Source organism: Plectrocnemia conspersa, unplaced genomic scaffold, assembly GCF_051122295.1.
Source record: "Plectrocnemia conspersa isolate PC_06_02 unplaced genomic scaffold, ASM5112229v1 ptg000005l, whole genome shotgun sequence".
NCBI classification, from domain to species: domain Eukaryota; kingdom Metazoa; phylum Arthropoda; class Insecta; order Trichoptera; family Polycentropodidae; genus Plectrocnemia; species Plectrocnemia conspersa.
Window position 1 is genome coordinate 28,644,909 of NW_028277169.1, and position 20,948 is coordinate 28,665,856.

Consider the following 20,948-nt stretch of genomic DNA (forward strand, 5'->3'; position numbering starts at 1 on the left):
AAACAAGTCAATTCGAAATGTATAATATCTAGAAACTACGAATATGTTGACATATTTTTGCTTTGAATTCTTAAAATTTATCTCTAATTTTCAGTTTTACAAAACTACCCCGAATTTTGTCGCATGGACTTACTAAAACTCTATTAAACTAATTGCTTTTTTATTTGTGAATATTTAAGACGAATTTTTTTTTCGTCAGCAATTCAGCATGATACAAATGCGCGTGCGAATTGAACATTTGAGCGATTATAAGCACTGGTAGAATACATTGTAAATACAAATTATCGGCGTATATCTTCCAGTGCATTCCATATTTTAATATGGAATGCACTGACAGGTACATGTAACTGAGATTATGCATTTCATATAAATTATGCCATTGCCAAGTCTTCTGATTTTTAAATAATCGTCGTTACGTAAGTGATCTAACTAGATAGTTATTAGACAGTAACAAATAGTCTGTTTCCGCCCTGAATCATCACATTGGTCAAATTGTTGAAAGCGGTTAGGTTGAAATATTTAAAAGGGTATATATATAAGCTTGAATTTACATTCATCAGGAATTTAAAATTCAATATGACACTTCTACTACTTTGCTTCTGACTTGGAATAAACGAGAGTTCAGTCAAACTTGTACCAAGCGGATATAGTATTTAGCTGAAATGGTCGTTAGAAGACCGAGAAAACAGACGTTTTCCCCTTTACGTCAGAATTGGCCAAATTAATAAGTCACAGGAATCCAATAGTTCAAACAGACTTTCTAGACGACTTAAAGACTACGAATACGAATAATTTCACTAATTGTACATAAAATTGAAAAATTTAATTGAAAAATTTAAATTGAAAAAAAAGTTAATAATACAATTTCTAAAATAAAAAATTCAATTCCGTTCCAAATCATCGTGATTTATCAATGAACCAAGGAAGAAAATGTGGCGTTAATCTCCTCCCATTTCCCAGATCGTATTTATGGCAGAATGTTGCCATATAACTTTACTTACTTTCGGTACTTCCACTTGGACTACTCATACATGAGACTTCAGCCCGGACTATATTATAAGCGGAGTTTATTATAAGAATCGTGAAAAAACAAATAGTCATCCCTACTTAGATTGTCAATTCTGATCCAGTGAAACAGTCATCTCGACGAGACTTCCAAAAGTTAAACTCTACATTCAAGACGACCTGAAAGCAGTTTTCTTTAAAAATTATGTGGTGTTGAGTTAGTTCAATGTTAATCCGCGTTCCGCGAGTTGTTGATCCTCGGCCCTACGTTGTCATGCCGCCCCCGTTGGCCCTAAGCCCACCTCCGTCAGCCTAGTCCTTACAAATTACCAATTTTTCATATGAATTTAGATTTTTCGCGAATAATACAAAAATCGACAAACTAAATGAAATGAATTCATATCCACTCTTATAAATTATTAGAAAATCGTTGACAGTTATAAAAAAATATTTTTTGGATAATGTACTCTTGTTAAAATATTTGTCAAGTGTTTATCATGCGCATAATTTTGAATATGAATAGTTTATGCGCCTTGCGAGTGTCGTCTATTTATTCTTCATTTTTCATCTATTTATTCAGATTAGAATGAATATGCTGTTTTTAATCCATTAAGGTCAATCATTTCTAAGTATAATTCAATGAAGATACACATGCTTCGAATTGATAATATGCTGTTATATTCATCGTATGTATGTACTTGTTTGTTAAACGATGCGTTTTGCGATTTGCAAACCCTGCATTTCCTCCGCGTAAATACGGATTTCGCTCGACAGGTATATAATTTTTGCTTCAGTACGGAAATGCTCAAATGTGCTCGTGTCTTAATAAAAGAACGAGTGAATGAGTGAACGGACTGAAATAAAAATATTTATTTAAAATATTTTAGTGCTATTTATATAAAAAAAAGTTAAAATGGAGTTAGAGGTGAATATACTATTTTATTTTATTTAATAATTTTTCTGATATGTATTATTAATTTATTAACTAAATATGATATTAAATAATATATATTAAGATAAATTTCACGCAGTTTATATTATATATTAAACATTTAATTTAAAAATATTTTGGGAAACTAAACCCTAACAAATAACTTTATAATCATTATTGTAAATGTGAATTACTAGCCCATTGTTAACCCATTAACAAAAGTGCGACAAAATATTATAATAAAAAAATGTAAATGTAGTAAAATATTAAAAATAAAACGGTCTAAAGACATATTAAAACCTCTTTAGCTCAAATATATTTTTTAATTAATGTCTTTCAACAGCTGTCCAAATAATAAAAAAAGCTTATTGAAAAACAAAGGGCAATCATAAAGTGACAATTATATAATTAAAATGTATGAATATTTTTTAATGGAACAAATGGTCAAAATTTAACAGCTTATGATTTAAAAAAAATATAGCAAGTGTCAAAATTATTTAATAAAACGCAAAGTAACCTTAACACGCGAATTATTGACCATAATACGGTCAGTACTATAATAATTGTTTATTTTTATATGAAAGAATATTTCATAATAGAATCGAAGGACGTATCATAGTCACGCAGTGAAAATAATGAAATTAATTGATTTAAATGCATTAGTTTTTAATACAAGACGTAATTTTCTATATTATCAACAATAACATTTATTATATTGGATAAATTTACAAGATTAAAAATTTATATATTAGCCTAATTAGATTTATCATTTATTACAGGCCGTAAATAAACAATAGAAGCATATCAGCAAAAAATATTAAGATGTAACTCATAGTAATAAATTTTATAGGGTAGATAATATAATGTTGTTTCTTAGTACTTGGGTAATCTCTAAGCAGTCGGCAATGAATTTGAAACACTTTTAATGACATACAACATTTTATATTACGTTTCTATCACCAATTACTTTTTTGTTAATTTCGTTTCGGTTGAACACAGAAAGCGCTTAGATTTTTTTTACACAACCTTGCTAAATCGTTGAACTCGTTTCACGATCACATATTGAAATTATTATTCATTGTTACACTATGACTCAAAAATCCTTAGTGAAACATATCCTTACAGCTCGACCAGGGTTATTCAGATTAGATATAATTCAAAAACACGGTCATTTTCGTCGTTAAAAATGTCAATAGACATTCTTTAATGCAGGAATTAGCATTTCTCGCGGATATTGATAAGCTTATCAATGTGTCAATAAATTAAGCTGTTTACACTAAAGCATAAGCGAAAAATAATAATCTGCCATAAAATTGGCTTCAAAAATACATTTTCTTACATTAAATAATATATATTTTATATCACAACTAATTATTGTGAATTGTTATGTTTTCGTTGCTGTTTTTTTTCTCTTTCAAGTTGAATTAAATACGTATTAAGTCACGACAAAACGCACAAAGACAATTTTACTTAAGGTCAGATAGTTATTATGAAAATATAATTTGTTTTGTCACAAGTGTGTAATTTCAGATTTGATGAATCGTAATTGTGTTCTGGGAATCGTCTAAATTTTTTTTAAATAAAGGCACGATAATAATAATTTAACATATTCATGCTTTCGACCTTTGCGGTTTGGGATTTTATTTACCCATGGGCAAACATTAATAAAACAAAAGAATACGACGCGTAGTGAATTCTTAGCTGAAATCGGAAGAAAAAATCAACGTGACAAGTAAATGACGTTAACGATTTATCAGGAAAACTCATGTGTAAATTAGTGTGTGAAATTATTAAACTATTGTCATTTAGTTAAATTACTATGTTTTATTGTAGTGACAGTGACATCATAAATTGTTTTTCCTTCATTATAGAATAAGGGATACGTTAACAAGGCCTACGTGGAAAATGAAGACGGAAAGGAAAACCCAAAAAACGGCGGCGATGCGATTGTGAAAGACGTAGAGGTAAATCTTTTAATTATTCTTTATATATAAATTCAGAGCCATGCGGTTTTATGCAATGTTGTGTAACGTTCAGCATTGCAAATATCGGGAAATCCCAGCTTCAAACCGTTCATATAGGCTTGCAGATTAAATTCTTGAAACTTGTATCTACAATAAGGAAAATAATCGTCAAATTGTCAAGGAAAAATAATTGCAATTTTAGAAAGTTACATTGCCATAGTAAATGGTTTACATTTACATAAGAATATTGTTTTATTTTAATCGATTGAAATAGTATTGTCAATAATTCGTAAGATATAATTAATTAATGTTCTAAATATAATGTAACGTTAGCAATGCCCTTAAATCGAACATGGTTTTAGATAAGAGGAAGACAATACAGTTTTTGTTAAGCGATCTTTAATCTATTGACATTTTAAATGTGTAAATATATATATATATATATATATATATATATATATATATATATATATATATATAATATATAAAATATAAATATAAATATAAATATATATATATATATATATATATATATATATATATATATATATATATATATATATATATATATGTATATATATATGTATATATATATATATATATATATATATATATATATATATATATATATATATATATATATATATATATATATATGTATATATGTATATATATATATATATGTATGTATATATATATATATATATATGTATATATATATATATATATATATATATATATATATATATGTATATATATATATGTATATATATATATATATATATATATATATATATATATATATATATATATATATATATATATATATATATATATATATATATATACTAGGGTCCTACGGGTCCAACCCTTACGGGCGGGCACCCAGCTTCCATAGTACTAAATATTTACCAAAGTTTCATTAGTATTTCTTTCGAGCGCACAAAGAGACGTGCCCTTGTTGGCTGGCCTGCATTGCTTTGCACTACATGCATTGCGTATCATTCTTGTTACAACACCACCACCCTGATCTTCGCGGGATGTATATGTTCCCTCAGTCGCAGCCATGGCCCTCGGTTCCCCTAGGGGCAGAGCCCTTTGGCCCTGCTTGCGTTACTCTGCTATGCTTTGTTCGTCATTAGTAGTGGCTCGCGCGCTACCTTGGACGTCCTGCCCGAGAGTTCACTTCCCCTCAAGGGTTTGGGTTTTAACCTCAAGGGGGTCCCTGGCGCCACCTAGTCATGTATAGTGACATATTTTAAATTATTATAATATTTTTAAATTAATAAAATATACGTTACTGATATACAAACTTGGATTTCAGTCTGACATCCCACTACTCACTAAATAGTTGTTGATCGTGTACCGTTGCAACGCATTAGGATAACGCCCGTTAGGCCGCAACAAAAGATTTAAAATAAATATCCCACGAATTGCTTTAAAAATCTACCTAAAATGTAGTATCAGTTTCATTATAAACTTCTGGTAACTTTTAAAATACATTTACAATATTTTTAAATATTTGTTATTTTTAATACTTTTCCTCGTGTACTCACTTTTAAAATATTATTGAAAAACGAATCTGTACTCCATCTGATCTTGTATAAATTTAATAAACATATCTATACTAAGCTTGAGTATTGAATCTTTCAATGTTTGTAGGCAAACATCCTATGATTGTAGCCTCGAAATATAAAAAGAACCTTCACAAGCCTTCACCGGACGCACACTGAATTGCAAATATATTTAATAATATGTATTTATTTTACTATAACTTTGGGATTACGCCACTTTTTCTCGATTGCCATATTTTATTGATTTCGAAATTGTCTGCGTTCATTCCAAATTATCTCGCGTTCTGTATTCGATAGCTGAATCTTTCCACCTTTAGAACTTAATAAATGCGCATGTATTTAATAATATAAAAACTGAAGACGAAATACTTAATTTATAATTGACAGACTATGAAAATATATATTATTCAGTGATTGAAAGCTAATTTATATTTTTTCACAGAATCCAGCCGGCGATGGAAGAGCCACTTGGGGCAACAGTCTGGAGTTCCTCATGTCATGCATTGCCATGTCTGTTGGCCTGGGCAACATCTGGCGGTTTCCTTTCACCGCTTACGAAAACGGAGGTGGAGCTTTCCTCATTCCCTACATTATAGTCCTCATATTAGTCGGTAAACCCATGTACTACATGGAGATGGCCATCGGACAGTTCACCAGCAGAAACAACATCAGGATGTGGGTCGTCATGCCGGGCTTCAAGGGAGTCGGAGTTGGCCAGCTAATGGCAGCTTTATGCGTAGTGACTTACTACGTCTCCCTGTTGGCGTTGTCCATGTTCTACTTGATAAACTCGTTCAGCTCAGTACTTCCTTGGACCAAATGTCTGGAGGAGTGGGAAAATTGTTTTTCAGCTTCTCAACCACCGCCGCCAAACAGTACCAATTTGACCAGCAGTTCGGAGTACTATTTTCTGTAAGTATAATATAGGCTAAGACTAAAAATTACTTTCGAAACACACTCACAATTTTAAAGTTGCTTAGGTTTTAATCACTTTTTTTATATAAATACCTCAAGGTAAAAACAATGTATTCGACAAAGAACCACGTATGAAGGGGGGGAGGTCTACAAACCGTTGCATATATTTTTATATACCGCACTATTGGTGTTTTCGGTGATAACTACTACTCTACTAGAACATTTTGTGCGCATTTGTATTATGAATAGGTGTGCTAACGTGAATGAGTATATGTACGTACATATATGAGTGCATGTTTGAGTACAGGATTAAGTATTTATATATATATAAATATAATATGTATATACTATATGAAATGATGAGCTTATTGTCTTTGCAAATCGATCTGGATTCCTTGCAAAGATAAGCTGCTGATAAGCGCTCACCTTACAGCATCGTAAAGTGCTATGTCATGTTTCGTTCCCCAAATCTTGATTGCCAGTGGAGTTATTTTATTATCTAGATAAAAATTCACGTACTAGAGATTTTCATTAAAAAATTCGGAATTACGTTTGAGAGGAAATGGAAAGAAATTTAATGATGCTCTTTAAAGATGCTCGGCTTTGTTGTAAGGAACGCGTTTTACTTTACTAATACATCAGTGATTCGCTTATATTACTTTAGTCCATAGAAATCTTGAAACAGGGTCCTTAATTTCTATCGTATCTGGGAAATCGGAATTAGTGATTACTATATAAGTATAATTCCGACCGATCACAGATAAGGTTGACCTAGATTTTCCTAATCTCACGGATGAATTAAAATAGAGCTAGGTCGTTTATATTACATATGTATTGAAAATTCTTTAATTGTGAGCTACTCCAGCTCATACAGAATATATTGTATGTATTAAAAAATATTGAAGCCCCTGCGAATCTAAATATTCTCTCATGATTAAAAGATCCTGAATAAATTTTTAAGATGCCTCAATAAAAGGAAGTTTGGCTATTATAATTTTTATTGTGAACCTTTGTAACACAGACCTGCAATGTAAAGGTGATCTTGAACGTAAATAATGATTTATGTAGTCAGATGTGCATTAATGGAAAAATCGATCGCGTACATTTTTTTCACAAATCATACTTTTAAGTGTGATCCAGTGAAACTGTTTTTATGTACAATGCTTACATATTTGTTTGAAAGAACTGAGGCAGTGATTTCTTAGTAAAAGTCAATTTTTTCGCTTTAGTATAACAATGGTTTTGAGGGGGCCAAAAATTATAATGATGATTTTTGTTTCAATGCAATCTGAAGAACAGAAAAGAGATTTCTTATTCTAACATTCCGTCAGAAATATAACCTGTCCCTTATATTAAAAAAATATTATAGATGATATCAAAACACTGCCTCAAACATATACATATAATTCTGGCAACAATGATACAAAACTTTTCATTTATTTCGAGTTAAATGATTTAGTCAGAGACTTCTTAAGGAATTCTCAAAACTTTCAGGTTGAAAATGAAAAATATTGGCACCTGCTATGTTCTTGTATTGATTTTGAAGTAGAGAAAAAGAGTTTGTACCTTTCTTTCTCAAGAAGATCTTGTTGTTTGCAAGGATGTTCCCGGACTTGTGGTAGCTTTTAACATTGAATGTAAACTTGATGATTAGAGGCTTTTTATTGATTCATCAAAAATAAGTTTCTTCAGTCCATTTGAAAGAATGCTAAGAAAATCTTGATACGATTCTTAATAAACGTTCATATCAAAATCATAAATGAACAAGCTGTAGAGACTTAAAGGTAATATCGATGATGCTTAGTCAGCAGAGTGGTTGCACTAAATTATCATGTTCTTTTGTGTGAATAGAGCAGTATTATATCATGAAAGTATGGGCAATCAAAAATACATTATAGCCTGGAATCTAAAACATTGAGATAGAATGCCTTATTGACCTGAAAAAATCTACTTCCACCACTTTACATTAATCTGGGCCTGATGAAATAATTTGTCAAAAGTATCTCTGTGACCAATTCCCTAGTTTGTCAGAGACAAAGTTGTTAGACCCGACATCAAAAAACTTATGAAGGACGAAAATTTTGAAACAAAAATGAAAAAGTCGTGTAAAGCATTTAAACATACTGTAACCAGCTTTCTTTAAAATAAAAAAGAAGCAAATTACGAGTATATAGTTGAAGATGATTGTTGAAGAATCATGGGCTATAATCTGAGTTTAAAAGTACATTTCCTCCGTTCACATCTGGACTACTTGAAAATTTCGATTCAGTAAAGGTTGAGTAGAGTGGTAAAGTTGCATGAAAATCAGTTCACTAAAGTTGCAGGAAAATCAGTTTCAAAACTAAAACAATTTTCAAAAAGTTTTTCGCAGGCTTGTGTAATTTTTCGCTGTGTTGCCTTATAAAAGTATACAAACCTTTATTCAACTTATTAGATAGTGCGTAGACAATCTTCTATTGTCAAGAATTTAGAACTTAGATTCCGGAACATTATCGAGAAACGCGCTCAAGGGAACTTTTTATGTCATTTCTGGCATGGACATACGCACTTATGGCGAGGACGTCTCCCATGGCCATAGACATCCAGCTTCTTAATACACTGGCATTGGACTTTGGTGAATGCGTGTCGCGGACTAGCAATGAGGTTATCAGGTTTAATATTTTACATGGTTGTGAAAGTACGGGGCCGATCCGTAGCTCCAGGGTTGCCAGCCGTATCAGCTACCACTCCACACAGATCTGTTCAATGTCAGCTATGAGGAGCTGGTCCGATTCTTATATTTTATATTTAGTATTTTATATTATTTTTGATTTAATTTTGAATAACCTTAGTCCATGGTGATCTTATTTTAATACATAAATAAAAATCAATTCCAGAGAATGAACTTCCTAATAAGGCAAAAATTGATTAGTGTGTTTTTTACGATTTTTTGTAATTTTAATAGTCGTCTCTATAAAAAAAATTTAAACTCTTCCAACATAAAACACGTTGGTTGAAAAAAATTTGGATAACTATCATCTTGTAAAGCATAAAACCGTATACAAGGAGTGCCACTGTAACTGAAAATTATATAAAAGTAGGGAATATTGTTTCTTTCACATATGTATGTAACAAAAATTTACTGACATTTATGATGTGAATACATCATCATAAATATCAGTAATTCTCAAAATTATAGGGAAAAAATATATATTTATTTATGTAATATTATTGTTATTGTATTTCTCGTTAGAAGTAAATCGATAGCTATAAAGCTTTTTATATTTACCTTAATGACAAATTAAAGAATCAAGGTAGATGTCTTTATATTTCATACTTAAAACAACTTACTAAAATCAAATAAAATAATATTTTCTTGCCTTGGGGTCTTAAGCTATTAAACTAAAACATATAATTGTTAAAATATTGAATTCAACATTTAGTTAATAATACTTATGTTTCTTATTTACTTTCAGAAAGTATGTTTTGCGGGAATTCGACAACATCGACAATGGAATAGGTTCGTATGTGGATTAATATTTAGTATGTAAGGAAATCGTTTAAAAATCACAAGCGTTTCAGGTAAAAATAATAGACGTATTTAAGTAATTAAAGTATCGTATAATTTTATGCACGTTCTATTTATAGCTTCCTTCCGATTCATGTAAATGTATTATTATATACATATATGCAATTATGACTCAATTAAGTTCTTATTTGGTTGTTTGGAAAATGATGGTTGATCATTATATTTACTTAAAATGCAGCGATAATGATCAGCAATAAATAATGCAATATAGGTTAGGTTTTGCATTGCTATGTCTAGAAATAGAAGTGATAATCATTATAAAATATAAAACTCATTTTTCATATTTCTTCTTTATTTTAATATAACAATAATTTTATGATATTTAGTGAAGAATATCGAAAGTTACTACTACAATCTGTGCAGTAGCCATAACCTTGTTTTTTTTTATAACTTTCGCGAAACGATTTGACGCCTCATCATGGTCGATCTATTGTGCAAATCATTTGTGATAATTTATTATCGTTTACAGTTTTCAATGAGAAAATAATTATCTATAATCACTAAGTAAAACTAAAACTCAATATATATTTGAAATTCATTAATGATTTTAATAAAATAAGAATGTAATTAGCCGGCGTTACACAAACGATATAATCACGATTGAGATACACTGATTGAATACTGGAAAAATGCAGTATATTATCATATCAGATGTAAAAGGGCAAAATAATATAATTATATTTAAGTAAGATTACGATATAAATTGTTTATAATGTAAGAGCAACTGTTAGATACGAAATATAGTACTTAATAAATTATATCCCTTAATAAATTATTATATTGTATTCTTCTAAATATATATGGTTATATTTATTTATATTTAATATACTTAGTTAAGTATATTTTAAATTAAAAATGTAACCATTATTGCCATTATTAATCTAATCTACGCACTGCTATACATAATCGTTATTCGTAGAATGCAATACATTTTTTAGATTTAATAATATTTACATTTCAATCAATTATTCGGCGTTCACTTAGAATAAAATAATTATCTTATCCATTAAATTGATATAAAGAATAGATAATAATATCTTTATAACATATCTTATTCTGATAAAAGACTTTTGTAGTAATTATTTAACGATCATAATAATTAAACTTACATAGAAGAATGCATGTTTTACGATGTTCAAGATAATTGATAAATAATTTACTCATCATGTATCATATTTTCAGTAAATTTTATCCTCGATTCACGTTGTGTTATTTTTTTAATATTGCTTATTTTTAGGTCTTCCCGACTGGAGGCTCACCCTTTGTTTGTTCATCTCTTGGGTCTTGGTTTTCCTGATCATGATTAAAGGAGTGAAGAGTTCCGGAAAGGCTTCATATTTCCTCGCCCTATTCCCATATGTCGTCATGTTCGCTTTACTCATAAGGTAAATATATATAAATAAGTGAAACAATCTAATCTAGCGTTTACACACGTCAGAAAACACCGCTAATGTGTTGTCATTAACTTTAGTTTTGCGATTGTTTATCCTAAATAATTAGACACGGGACAAATGGATTTCATGCTTTACGTGACATGAAAATAAATAGACGCTTAACCCTTTGCTTGCCGAGATCCAATATACTTGTTTTTGCTACTTTGGCGAGAACTACTGGTCTAGATGTCATCGTTAAACATCGAATACATTCTTAAGGGGATATAGTGTAATTGATTCAACTGTAACATATATTATTTTTAGTATATAATACCTCGATATTTAAATAATAATCATCAAATATTCGGCAATCAAAGGGTTAATGATAATTTATCAGGGCCATAAATTGACTAGGCAAATTTCACATGCGTTTTTTACGGAGAATTTAATTTGTAGCCAAAACTTATCTTCAAATAAAATTATATATATACTATATATTCGTGTAAATGAAATGTTTTTTTATTGCAAGTAGGGAAAAATAATTTCTATATAAAAAACATGACCTTATAAGGATACATAGCTTATATCAAAATGGAATTTTTCCCATTAATTGAGTTACTTTTTATAATTGAGTATAAATAACTATATTATTTATTGAAATAAATACAATATTTTAATATGTCTGTCTTTGTTACAGAGCGGTCACCTTGGAAGGAGCCGTTGATGGTATCATTTATTTCATCAAGCCTGATTGGAATCAGTTATATAACCCAAAGGTGAGGTGAACATTGAAATTATGACCAATTTCCTCGTACTATACTGAGTTTTACATATTTGTATGTACATACGTACCAATAGGTAGATATACTCGTTGAGTATAAGTAGAGCAAATGTAATTTATTCATCGTACAACATATAAGATGGTCAGTTTTGAGGAAGTTAAACGTGAAGGATTTGAAAACTAATATGTCATTATCTGTATAATATTATGTTTCACAGATTGAAATGGAAGTTGTACAATCGCAATTATTGAAGAATATGGAAAATTATTTTATAGTATGTAATTAACAATTATGTGTATTATACTCACTGCCAATGTATAATAATCCTAATAGGTATGGTATGCTGCTACAACTCAATGTTTCTTCTCACTCGGTGTTTGTATGGGAGCAATTTTAATGCTTTCATCATACAACAAATTCGATTCAAACATATACAGGTCAGTTGGTGAAAAGTCTTTAAAGAAGCGTTCTTGATTTGAACAAACGTTGTTTTATTTTATTTTAGAAATGTGTGGATTTTCACTAATGAATATATTAAATAGATGTTGTTTTTTTCATTATTGTGTTTTGGGAACTTCACTAACATATATGAATTATATGCTTGGGTTAGTTTTGTGTTGTTTTGCTGTATGTTTTTTTAAACATATATTATTATTTTAATGGGTATCTATTGAATTTAGATTTAGTTAATGATTTATTATAAGGTATAAAGTTTTCAATTGCATATTTTTTATATATCATATAAAACAAGCTTTCAAAGAAAAAGCACTTGTTCTTCTTGTATTCTGAGTTAATAACTAATTTATTTGAATAATTTCATACAATATAAGAAAACGTAAGAATCTAAGGTTGCAATTATATATTGTAATAATAATAATTTAGAGGTGATGCGTTTTTGTTGTTTGGATACACATTTTGTTTTGTCCATTTTGATTTTTGTATATTTGTATGAAAAAATCATATCATAAAATAAACAATGACGTTATGACAGCTTATAAAAAGATTGTCACAACACAATTATTAGATTTTTAACTTACAAGAAACTATTCAAAATTAGTATATTAATACAATTTTCACATCTTAACATGATAAATAATATAAACAATGGATTCGATGGGGGTAATTTAAGTTATAAATAAGTAGGGCAAAAGTCACATTTTTATTTAAATAATAGATAGCTCTTTTAATTATTATTTTTTTATATTATATTATAGCATGGAGTTTTTTTTCATATATTAATAATAATATCATTTTCACCTTTACCAATGCAAGACCTTTCATAATTGCACGCAAAATGCCTGGCTCTATCGCTTAGATTTTTTCATAAATAGTGTATTTTAGCACAATATTGGATGCTTATTGATAAATACTGAAAAAAACTGAAATATTTCTTTAAAAACAAAATTTACATATTGAAATTATCATACAATTTATTTTTAATATAGTAACATTTTAAGGTTACTATTTTAACTTCTCCTCTTGTTTTCTAGAAGAAAAGTGATCTTGACACTGTTTTAAATAACTAGCAAAACACGTTAATTGCTAATTTAATCGTTTATTCGGTTTTTCTAAATATTTTACAACAAATAGACTTACCCTCACTTCCGTACATCACGGACGTCAGCGATACAAGAAAGAACAGAAAACTCCCGTTTGGTTTGGTCCAGTCACTTTGGCCATAACACAATTTTTGCTAGGCATGTTATAAATAAATTAAAACAATTACTTAGTAAGCGCCTCATAGTGGTGCGACGAAACTTAAGCTCTTGATCTTTTAGATACTCAATATTATATAATTTTGGCCCACGTTGTAGTTTTGAATTCTATAAAATACATTTATAAATCTTGCTCAATTTTTTTATGTAAGACTTTTGGAAGATAGAGTATTTACACTGAACATAAGAATAAAAATAATATACAAAAAATATTTAAAAAAAAACTTATATTTTTTTGTTATGTATTGAGAATATTCCTAAATTATTGCATAGTGTAATATCTACATTGTACGTCATTTGAGGGTGGCAGGTAGGGTCATTAGCCCCCACCTTTAATTTTGCTAGAAAAAGGCATGTCATTTAATTAAATACTGTATATTAATGAAATCAAAATGTTCAAAAACGACATCTGAATGGCCGAATTTTGCCCCCCCCCCCCTCCTTTGGAAAAAGTTGAAATGACGTCCATGAATCTAAACTAGAAATTCTCGGGCTATCACTCTAAGAAATTCTGAAAAAAACAGTCACAAATCTATCCAGAAAATATTTTTTAAATATGTAATTTCAGTGAAATCATATCGGAATAAATTAGTAGGGAAAAATCAATTTATCTGGGAGGTGCTAGTAATATTATATGATTTCAACTTTCCTATAGATAGTAATATATACATTTACATACTTATCATTGTTTATTGACGTGCGATGTAGAGATGTTACATTGAAGTTGATTTTTCACTAGTGAAGTACAAATACATTTTTACCAGCAGATACATATTTCTATTAGTATTAAATATTATTTAATCAAAACGTAAAAAGCAATAAAAACGTGCCGTCAAACTCAAGATTTTATTGCTTTTGACGTGGATTTTTGACTTCTGAGAAGAGATAATTGTTTTGTGTGCTCTAAAATTGGTCAAAATTCGGTTTAGATGTGCTTTATTCGATTCTGAATTATTGTAAATCGTAATATTTTTTTATAAAATGTCTAAATATCAACAGCTAGATAACATAGCGTTTCCATTGCGACGGCACGATTTTATTTCTTTTGACGTGGATTCTAAACAGGGACGCCCTTTGAATTTGGCCAAAAAATGTATGCCATTTAATGAAATCGAATTATTAAAAAACGACCACTGATTGGCTAACTTTTGCCCCACATGTAAAAATTTGAAATGACGTCCCTGTTACTTTGCTTTTTAAAGGTGCGATTTAGTTGCAGTGAGTATTCTCTCTATATTTTAAAGAAAAATATTTTAATCTGGTTCTTCTGAACCATCAATACTCCCATGCTCCTGACTTTATTTTTAGAATAGCATTTGTCATGTTTTTATTTCCTTAGGTGAAGAATTAATAAGTTTTCTACTCTGACTTTTATGTTCTACTCTAACCTTTATGTAAAGCAAAAATACACTTGTTCTGACTTTTCCTATACAGTTACTGTAAAAGATAATATTGTTTAAATTCATCAAATAATGTCACATGCAAGAATCAATTTTTGTATGTAGTTGGATTGAAAACATTAAATTTTGATACATAATAGTAAAAGGTTGTCAAAAAATCATACAAATGTAATTTTTATTTTTGTTGATGAAGGAAAATTATTTTTCTTTAAGATTCATATTTTTTTGCTGCAGCTGAACTTTTTATTTGCTTTGATTATTTTTGTAGCTAAAAAATGCAATATTTAGTAAAACTATAACATAAAATGAGCGATGTTTCAAGGCGCAATTAGCATGAGCTGCTTTTATTTGTAATATTGGCTTACAACATTATCTAGTGATTTCTATCTGAGTTATAAAATGACATCCCCTTTAACATAAAAAGTTTGCCCTTTTCTAATTTTTTCATATATTATTTGCATGGTATAATATCTGAAAGTCTTGGGTTTAAATTTCATATGGACTTCAGTGCTTTTTTAATTTCTGTCATGTCTGGAAGATCAGAAATAGCAATTATTATATAATTATAATTCTGATCGATCATTATGGATTAGATTTTTCTATATTTTTCTAAATTCATGGATGAATAATTAAAATATAATCGAGTTAGGTTGTGTAAGTGACATTAATGATTGAAATAATAGTCGATAATTAATAAACTAGATGACGAGCTACAGATTTTGATTTCAGTTTTGTGTCTCACTACTTGGTAGTTGTTGATTGTATTTACCCTGTTGTAATGCATTGGGTTAATGCCAGTCATGTTATAACGGAATATATAATCTAAATAAATATTTTTAAATTTACTGATATTGAGTTGTGATGATCTTTTTCAAACTAACAGAATCAATTTACATTGTTAATTTTCATCCAACATTTTTAACTTGTAAAAATCATTATTAATTAAGATGTAACTATTATTATATCTACAATTGTTCACATCTGAATGTTATTTCATAGTTTTAAGTATATGTTTAAAATTGAGTTATGGAATCATTTGTGAGTTGTCAGTTTATTATATTTAATCTAGGTTATTCGGTAGAACAAGAAAATATCAACGAATTGCAAATTGGCATATCAATGAGTGAAAAATAAATAGTAGATAGTAAATATGTTTTAAAAATGTACAATTTTCGGGTTTCGCACTCTTTGTTAGTTACAAATATTTCACTGTTTTGTAGGTATGGTATGCGGCTGTGACACAAGCTTTTTTCTCACTTTCTGTTTGCATTGGTGCTATCGTTATGTTTTCATCTTATAACAAATTCTCTCATAACATCTACAGGTGAGTTACATTAAAAGCTTGTTTGGTATTGAGCGTATTATTCAATGTCGACCGTTTTCAGAGACACTTTAATCGTGACAACGCTGGACACGTTCACTAGCTTGTTGGCTGGTTTTACAATATTCGGTATATTGGGTAACTTGGCGCACGAGATGGGAGAGAAAGACATAAGCGCAGTCGTCGGCGCCGGAGGAACTGGATTAGCTTTCATTTCGTATCCTAATGCGATAGCGAAATTTGATGTCGTACCTCAGGTAAGCTATTTTGAATTAGATGAATATTTTTAAATAGCGCTTAACTTTATTATATTATTTTAGCTGTTTGCTGTACTCTTCTTTTTGATGTTGCTCGTTTTGGGACTCGGTAGTGCTGTGTCGATACACAGTGGTATTGTAACTGTGCTAGCCGATCGATTCAATCAATTTAAGTTTTGGCAAAACGCAATGGTGGCGAGTATCATTGGATTTTTGATCGGATTAGTGTACGTTACACCTGTAAGTATATGTTCATATTCATTTTTTTCTACAAAATAAATTAGTGCTAAGCATAAGACATGATGGCATTATTTAAAGTTTCTGTAGATATGTTTCCAAAAGTGTGTATCGTAATGTCTTGGAATCGTACATAAACCGTACTCTGCAAGGCTCTCGACTTACCATTTTTTAATTTATTTTTGGCCAATTTGGACAATCAGTATCTTTTTTAACATTTAATCGACAGACGAATATCAAAAATGGGCAAAAGTTTAGACTTGTTTTGGTACATCTGATAAAATTATTCCATCGATTGTTTTCAATCTATGGGTTGCATAAAATCAAAATTAAAAAATAGTTAATGTACAGCTAAAACGTGTTCTATTCTTATTAAAAAAATTAAAAGCATCTTAAATTACATTATATAGATAGGTGTAAGAAAACGAGTACGGCCAGAGGAATCTTATACGGAGGTGTTTTGTATAATATGCCTAGGACAATCCGCAAACATAAAAATGTAGCGGATTTCCTCAATTGAATATAGAACACCTTTATGCAATAAGAAACATCAGACTTTTTTATATTCTGTTTATGTTATATTTTCTATGTATATTTTGATTTTATTTGTTTAGTTTTGTATTTTTTACCACTTCTCGGGCAGTACTATTTTAAAAATGATTCAAAAATTTTTGCACGGACCCACCCTTTCCTATGCAGTGTTTTAAAAATATGCACACATTGTAAAATTTGTACAAATTTAATTTTCAATAAAAATGGCTGATAATTTTCTCGAGAAGAAAACTTGCTGATTTTTGAGATGAGAATTGACAGAATACAAATTTCTGAGTTAACTCGGACATGACTGGAAAGGGGTTAAAAATGTCTGTTTAATATAACATGTAGGGTAGAGTGTTACATATTCAGAATCCCCTATGTAATAATTTCTAAAAATTATTAAAATGTTTTCATCACAATTCTTTAAAATAATATTATAATTAAACATATTTATTAATTTTAGGGGGGGCAATATGTATTGACGCTCGTTGATAAGTTTGGTGGTACTTTTTTGATTCTCGGCATGGCTATTTGCGAAATTGCAGGAGTGTTTTGGCTTTACGGTATGAAATATACATTATTTATACATATATTTTAGAATATGATTGATATCATATAATAACATTAGGTTTGGAGAACTTCTGTGAGGATATAGAATTCATGACTGGAAGAAAAGTTTCAAAGTATTGGAGATGGTGTTGGGGAGTAGTCACACCGTTGATAATGATTATCGTATTTGTTTACGCTTTCGTTAGTAACGATCGTTTAAAGTATGGTGATAAAGAAATGCCTCTATCCGCACATGGTAAGTTATTATTTTTATTTAATCAGTTATGATTAAACATAGTTATGTATAATGAATATATTTATTATTTTAGCTAGCGGATGGACATTATTAGCATTCGGTTTATTACAACTGCCGATTTGGGCACTCATATATTGTTTAAAAAGCGAAAAAATAACGTGGAGAGAGGTAAGAATAAATAAAATAATTAAAAACTCTGAATAATTATTTAAATAATTTATCATTCGATAGAAAATAAGAGAAGCGTTCACCGTGTCCGAAAAATGGGGACCCAGAGACCCGAAGACGAAAGAGAATTGGAAGCTATTCAAGGAGGAAGCGAAGAAGAACGTCGAATCGTTCGGAAATCCCAAATGGAAGCATATACTGTATTCCTTGAATGGAACATATAGGAATGATAAGTGATTTAAAAGTATTATTTGCCAAATTTTGTGATAGACTCAAACATAAGATCTTATTCGATCGGTTAGTTTTAAGTAATAACGTACAATTATATTTTAAGCATTATTTATGAATTGTGATAATAAACTGTTTACAAAATATTTGTATTAAGAATTATTTGTATATTAAATTATGAATAAACATAAATGAGATTATATCAAATCGGTAAGCACTTTCTTAAGACGTGGCCCGCAAAAGTCTAAAGGTGTTTTTTCCTTTTTGTTCTGAATCGTCGCCGATGCGCCGGCTTCTATCAACATTTTAGCTAATTCTTCATGATCTTCTTCGCACGCTAAGTGTCTGAAAATATTTAATTTCATCAGTATTAATACTTGTTTGTCATATTTATTCAATTAGACTTACAATGCAGTGTTTCCTTGATTGTTTTGGTAATCTAAATTCAATTTAGATTTTTGCTCTAACAATAATAATAGAATCGGAATACGACCCAAAACACACGCTCTATGTAAAGGCGTTTCATTGAGATGATCGGCAACGTTCAAATTAGCTTCATTAGTGATTAACAATTGAGTAATCTACAATAGAGAAGTTCGTATTAAATACATAATATAAAAAGCGACTGTTCTTTATATTAAAGTGACCAGATTTTAAAAATATCAAAGGAGGACACTAAAAATAAAAAGGTCACTTTGTAATTTTTTGTTTGTTAAAAAAGAAGGACAAAAGGAGGACAATCTTTCTCGAAGATTGACATCTGGTCACCTCATTTATATATAAAAATATACCTCTTTCCATCCTTTTGAACATGCGTATTGTAAAGCACTGTGTCCTTGATTATTCTTTTGGTTAACGTTGGCACCGCGAGATATCAAAATTCTCACAACTATACTTTTTCCGGTAGTAGCGGCCAAAAGTAACGGAGTATTACCGCTATCGTCTACCGGATCTATGGGACTGCCCGATTCTAGGAGATAAGAAACGACACTATCATGTCCACCGGACGCAGCCCAATGTAGTAGTAATCTACCATTCTTAAAAAAATAAAAAATAATATTTAAAAAAATTTTCATCTATACAATAAGGATTACATGGCGTTATGTTAATGGCGATGAATCACTGTTTTTTGTGATTGGGTTAGTTTTAAAACATTTTCAAAAGATACTAACCGAGTCGGTTGAAGTTATTAATGAGTTGTTCTGTTCGACTCGAACTTTTATGCTATCGAAATCGCCTCTGCGGGCTAATTCGTAAGGATCGGTCGACATCGCCGCACGATATTGTATTGAAAATATGACAGAAATTGCCAGTGTAAATAATGAGTTGTCAAAATTGTCAACGTTATTTTTAAAGTATATTTGGTTGGTTATATAAACAATTCATTTTTTAAATTCTGTCGTAAACAATAGAGCTTATTTTTTTGATAAAGAGTCATTATTTTTCATTCAAATTTTTGATTGTCAAAGTCTTTTCGATTTCATTAGTTTCTTTTTCCTGACTTTCATTATGCATTTCTTTTACCTCTTGCTGCTCATTTAAGTATTTATTTGACAGAGATAGTAAGTGAGATTCAATAAGCTCATAAACATATTCGATGTTGACGTTCAAGTTTAGATCATTCATTATGCTAAATATTTCATCTGTGATAGTTTCCAGAGTTTCTTCAAAATTTATAAAATCGCTCATTATTTGTGGGCATAATTGTTTCCACGAACCTTTCATTGTTGACTTTTTTATTTCAACCCACGAGTCTCCAATACTGTTCATTACGTTCCATATATTCTTCCAAAAATCTCTTAATGTAGGCCCTTCTTTACCATTTGTTGGCTTGATAACATGATTCATTATTTTCTTCATATATAATAATATCGCTGATTTTTGCATTATCGGCAAAAATCTTTTAAAAATTGAATTTTTATAAATGTGCGAAATAGCGAATTGTGCGAAAGTCGAGGGCCGCCTGTAAATAGTTCTATTGTATAAATAGTTGATAATATAAATTATTTAGATAAAAAAAATTGAGGAACATTGTAATTACATAATAAAAAATAAATATATCATCTAGGATGATAAATATATTAAATAAAAATCTACAATAGTATTATATTGTTCCACTTCAATTTTTGTGCAGTAATATTATATATGCTTTATAAATAAAATAAGCT

At 29.5% G+C, this 20,948-nt stretch overlaps 2 protein-coding genes across 5 annotated transcripts; one reads left to right on the forward strand and one right to left on the reverse strand.

The window, feature by feature from the left end:
* The first annotated feature begins 1,781 nt into the window (after nt 1-1,781).
* Nucleotides 1,782-18,924, forward strand: LOC148235372 (sodium-dependent nutrient amino acid transporter 1-like). 4 transcript variants are annotated; one of them, XR_015809518.1, is made up of 14 exons: nt 1,802-1,930; nt 3,808-3,900; nt 5,917-6,386; nt 9,845-9,888; nt 11,195-11,342; nt 12,028-12,106; nt 12,446-12,549; nt 16,448-16,551; nt 16,613-16,805; nt 16,869-17,045; nt 18,043-18,142; nt 18,208-18,384; nt 18,458-18,552; nt 18,616-18,924. XR_015809518.1 is itself a non-coding variant. In XM_088185648.1 (13 exons), exons 1-13 carry the CDS (start codon nt 1,919-1,921, stop codon nt 18,787-18,789), a joined length of 1,866 nt encoding a protein of 621 aa, XP_088041774.1. In that variant the 5' UTR covers nt 1,782-1,918; the 3' UTR covers nt 18,790-18,924. The 4 variants fall into 4 exon arrangements, 3 of the variants coding, with proteins under 3 accessions (XP_088041774.1, XP_088041773.1, XP_088041775.1); XM_088185648.1 differs by lacking the exon at nt 16,448-16,551 and having other exon boundaries at nt 1,782-1,930; XM_088185647.1 differs by lacking the exon at nt 12,446-12,549 and having other exon boundaries at nt 1,782-1,930.
* LOC148235373 (uncharacterized) lies at nt 18,875-20,132 on the reverse strand. The gene is made up of 4 exons (XM_088185652.1): nt 19,953-20,132; nt 19,572-19,817; nt 19,189-19,361; nt 18,875-19,125 (listed from the first exon to the last, which is right to left on the reverse strand). The coding sequence occupies exons 1-4, from the start codon at nt 20,049-20,051 to the stop codon at nt 18,978-18,980; spliced, it is 666 nt and encodes a 221-aa protein (XP_088041778.1). The 5' UTR covers nt 20,052-20,132; the 3' UTR covers nt 18,875-18,977.
* Nucleotides 20,133-20,948: the final 816 nt, after the last annotated feature.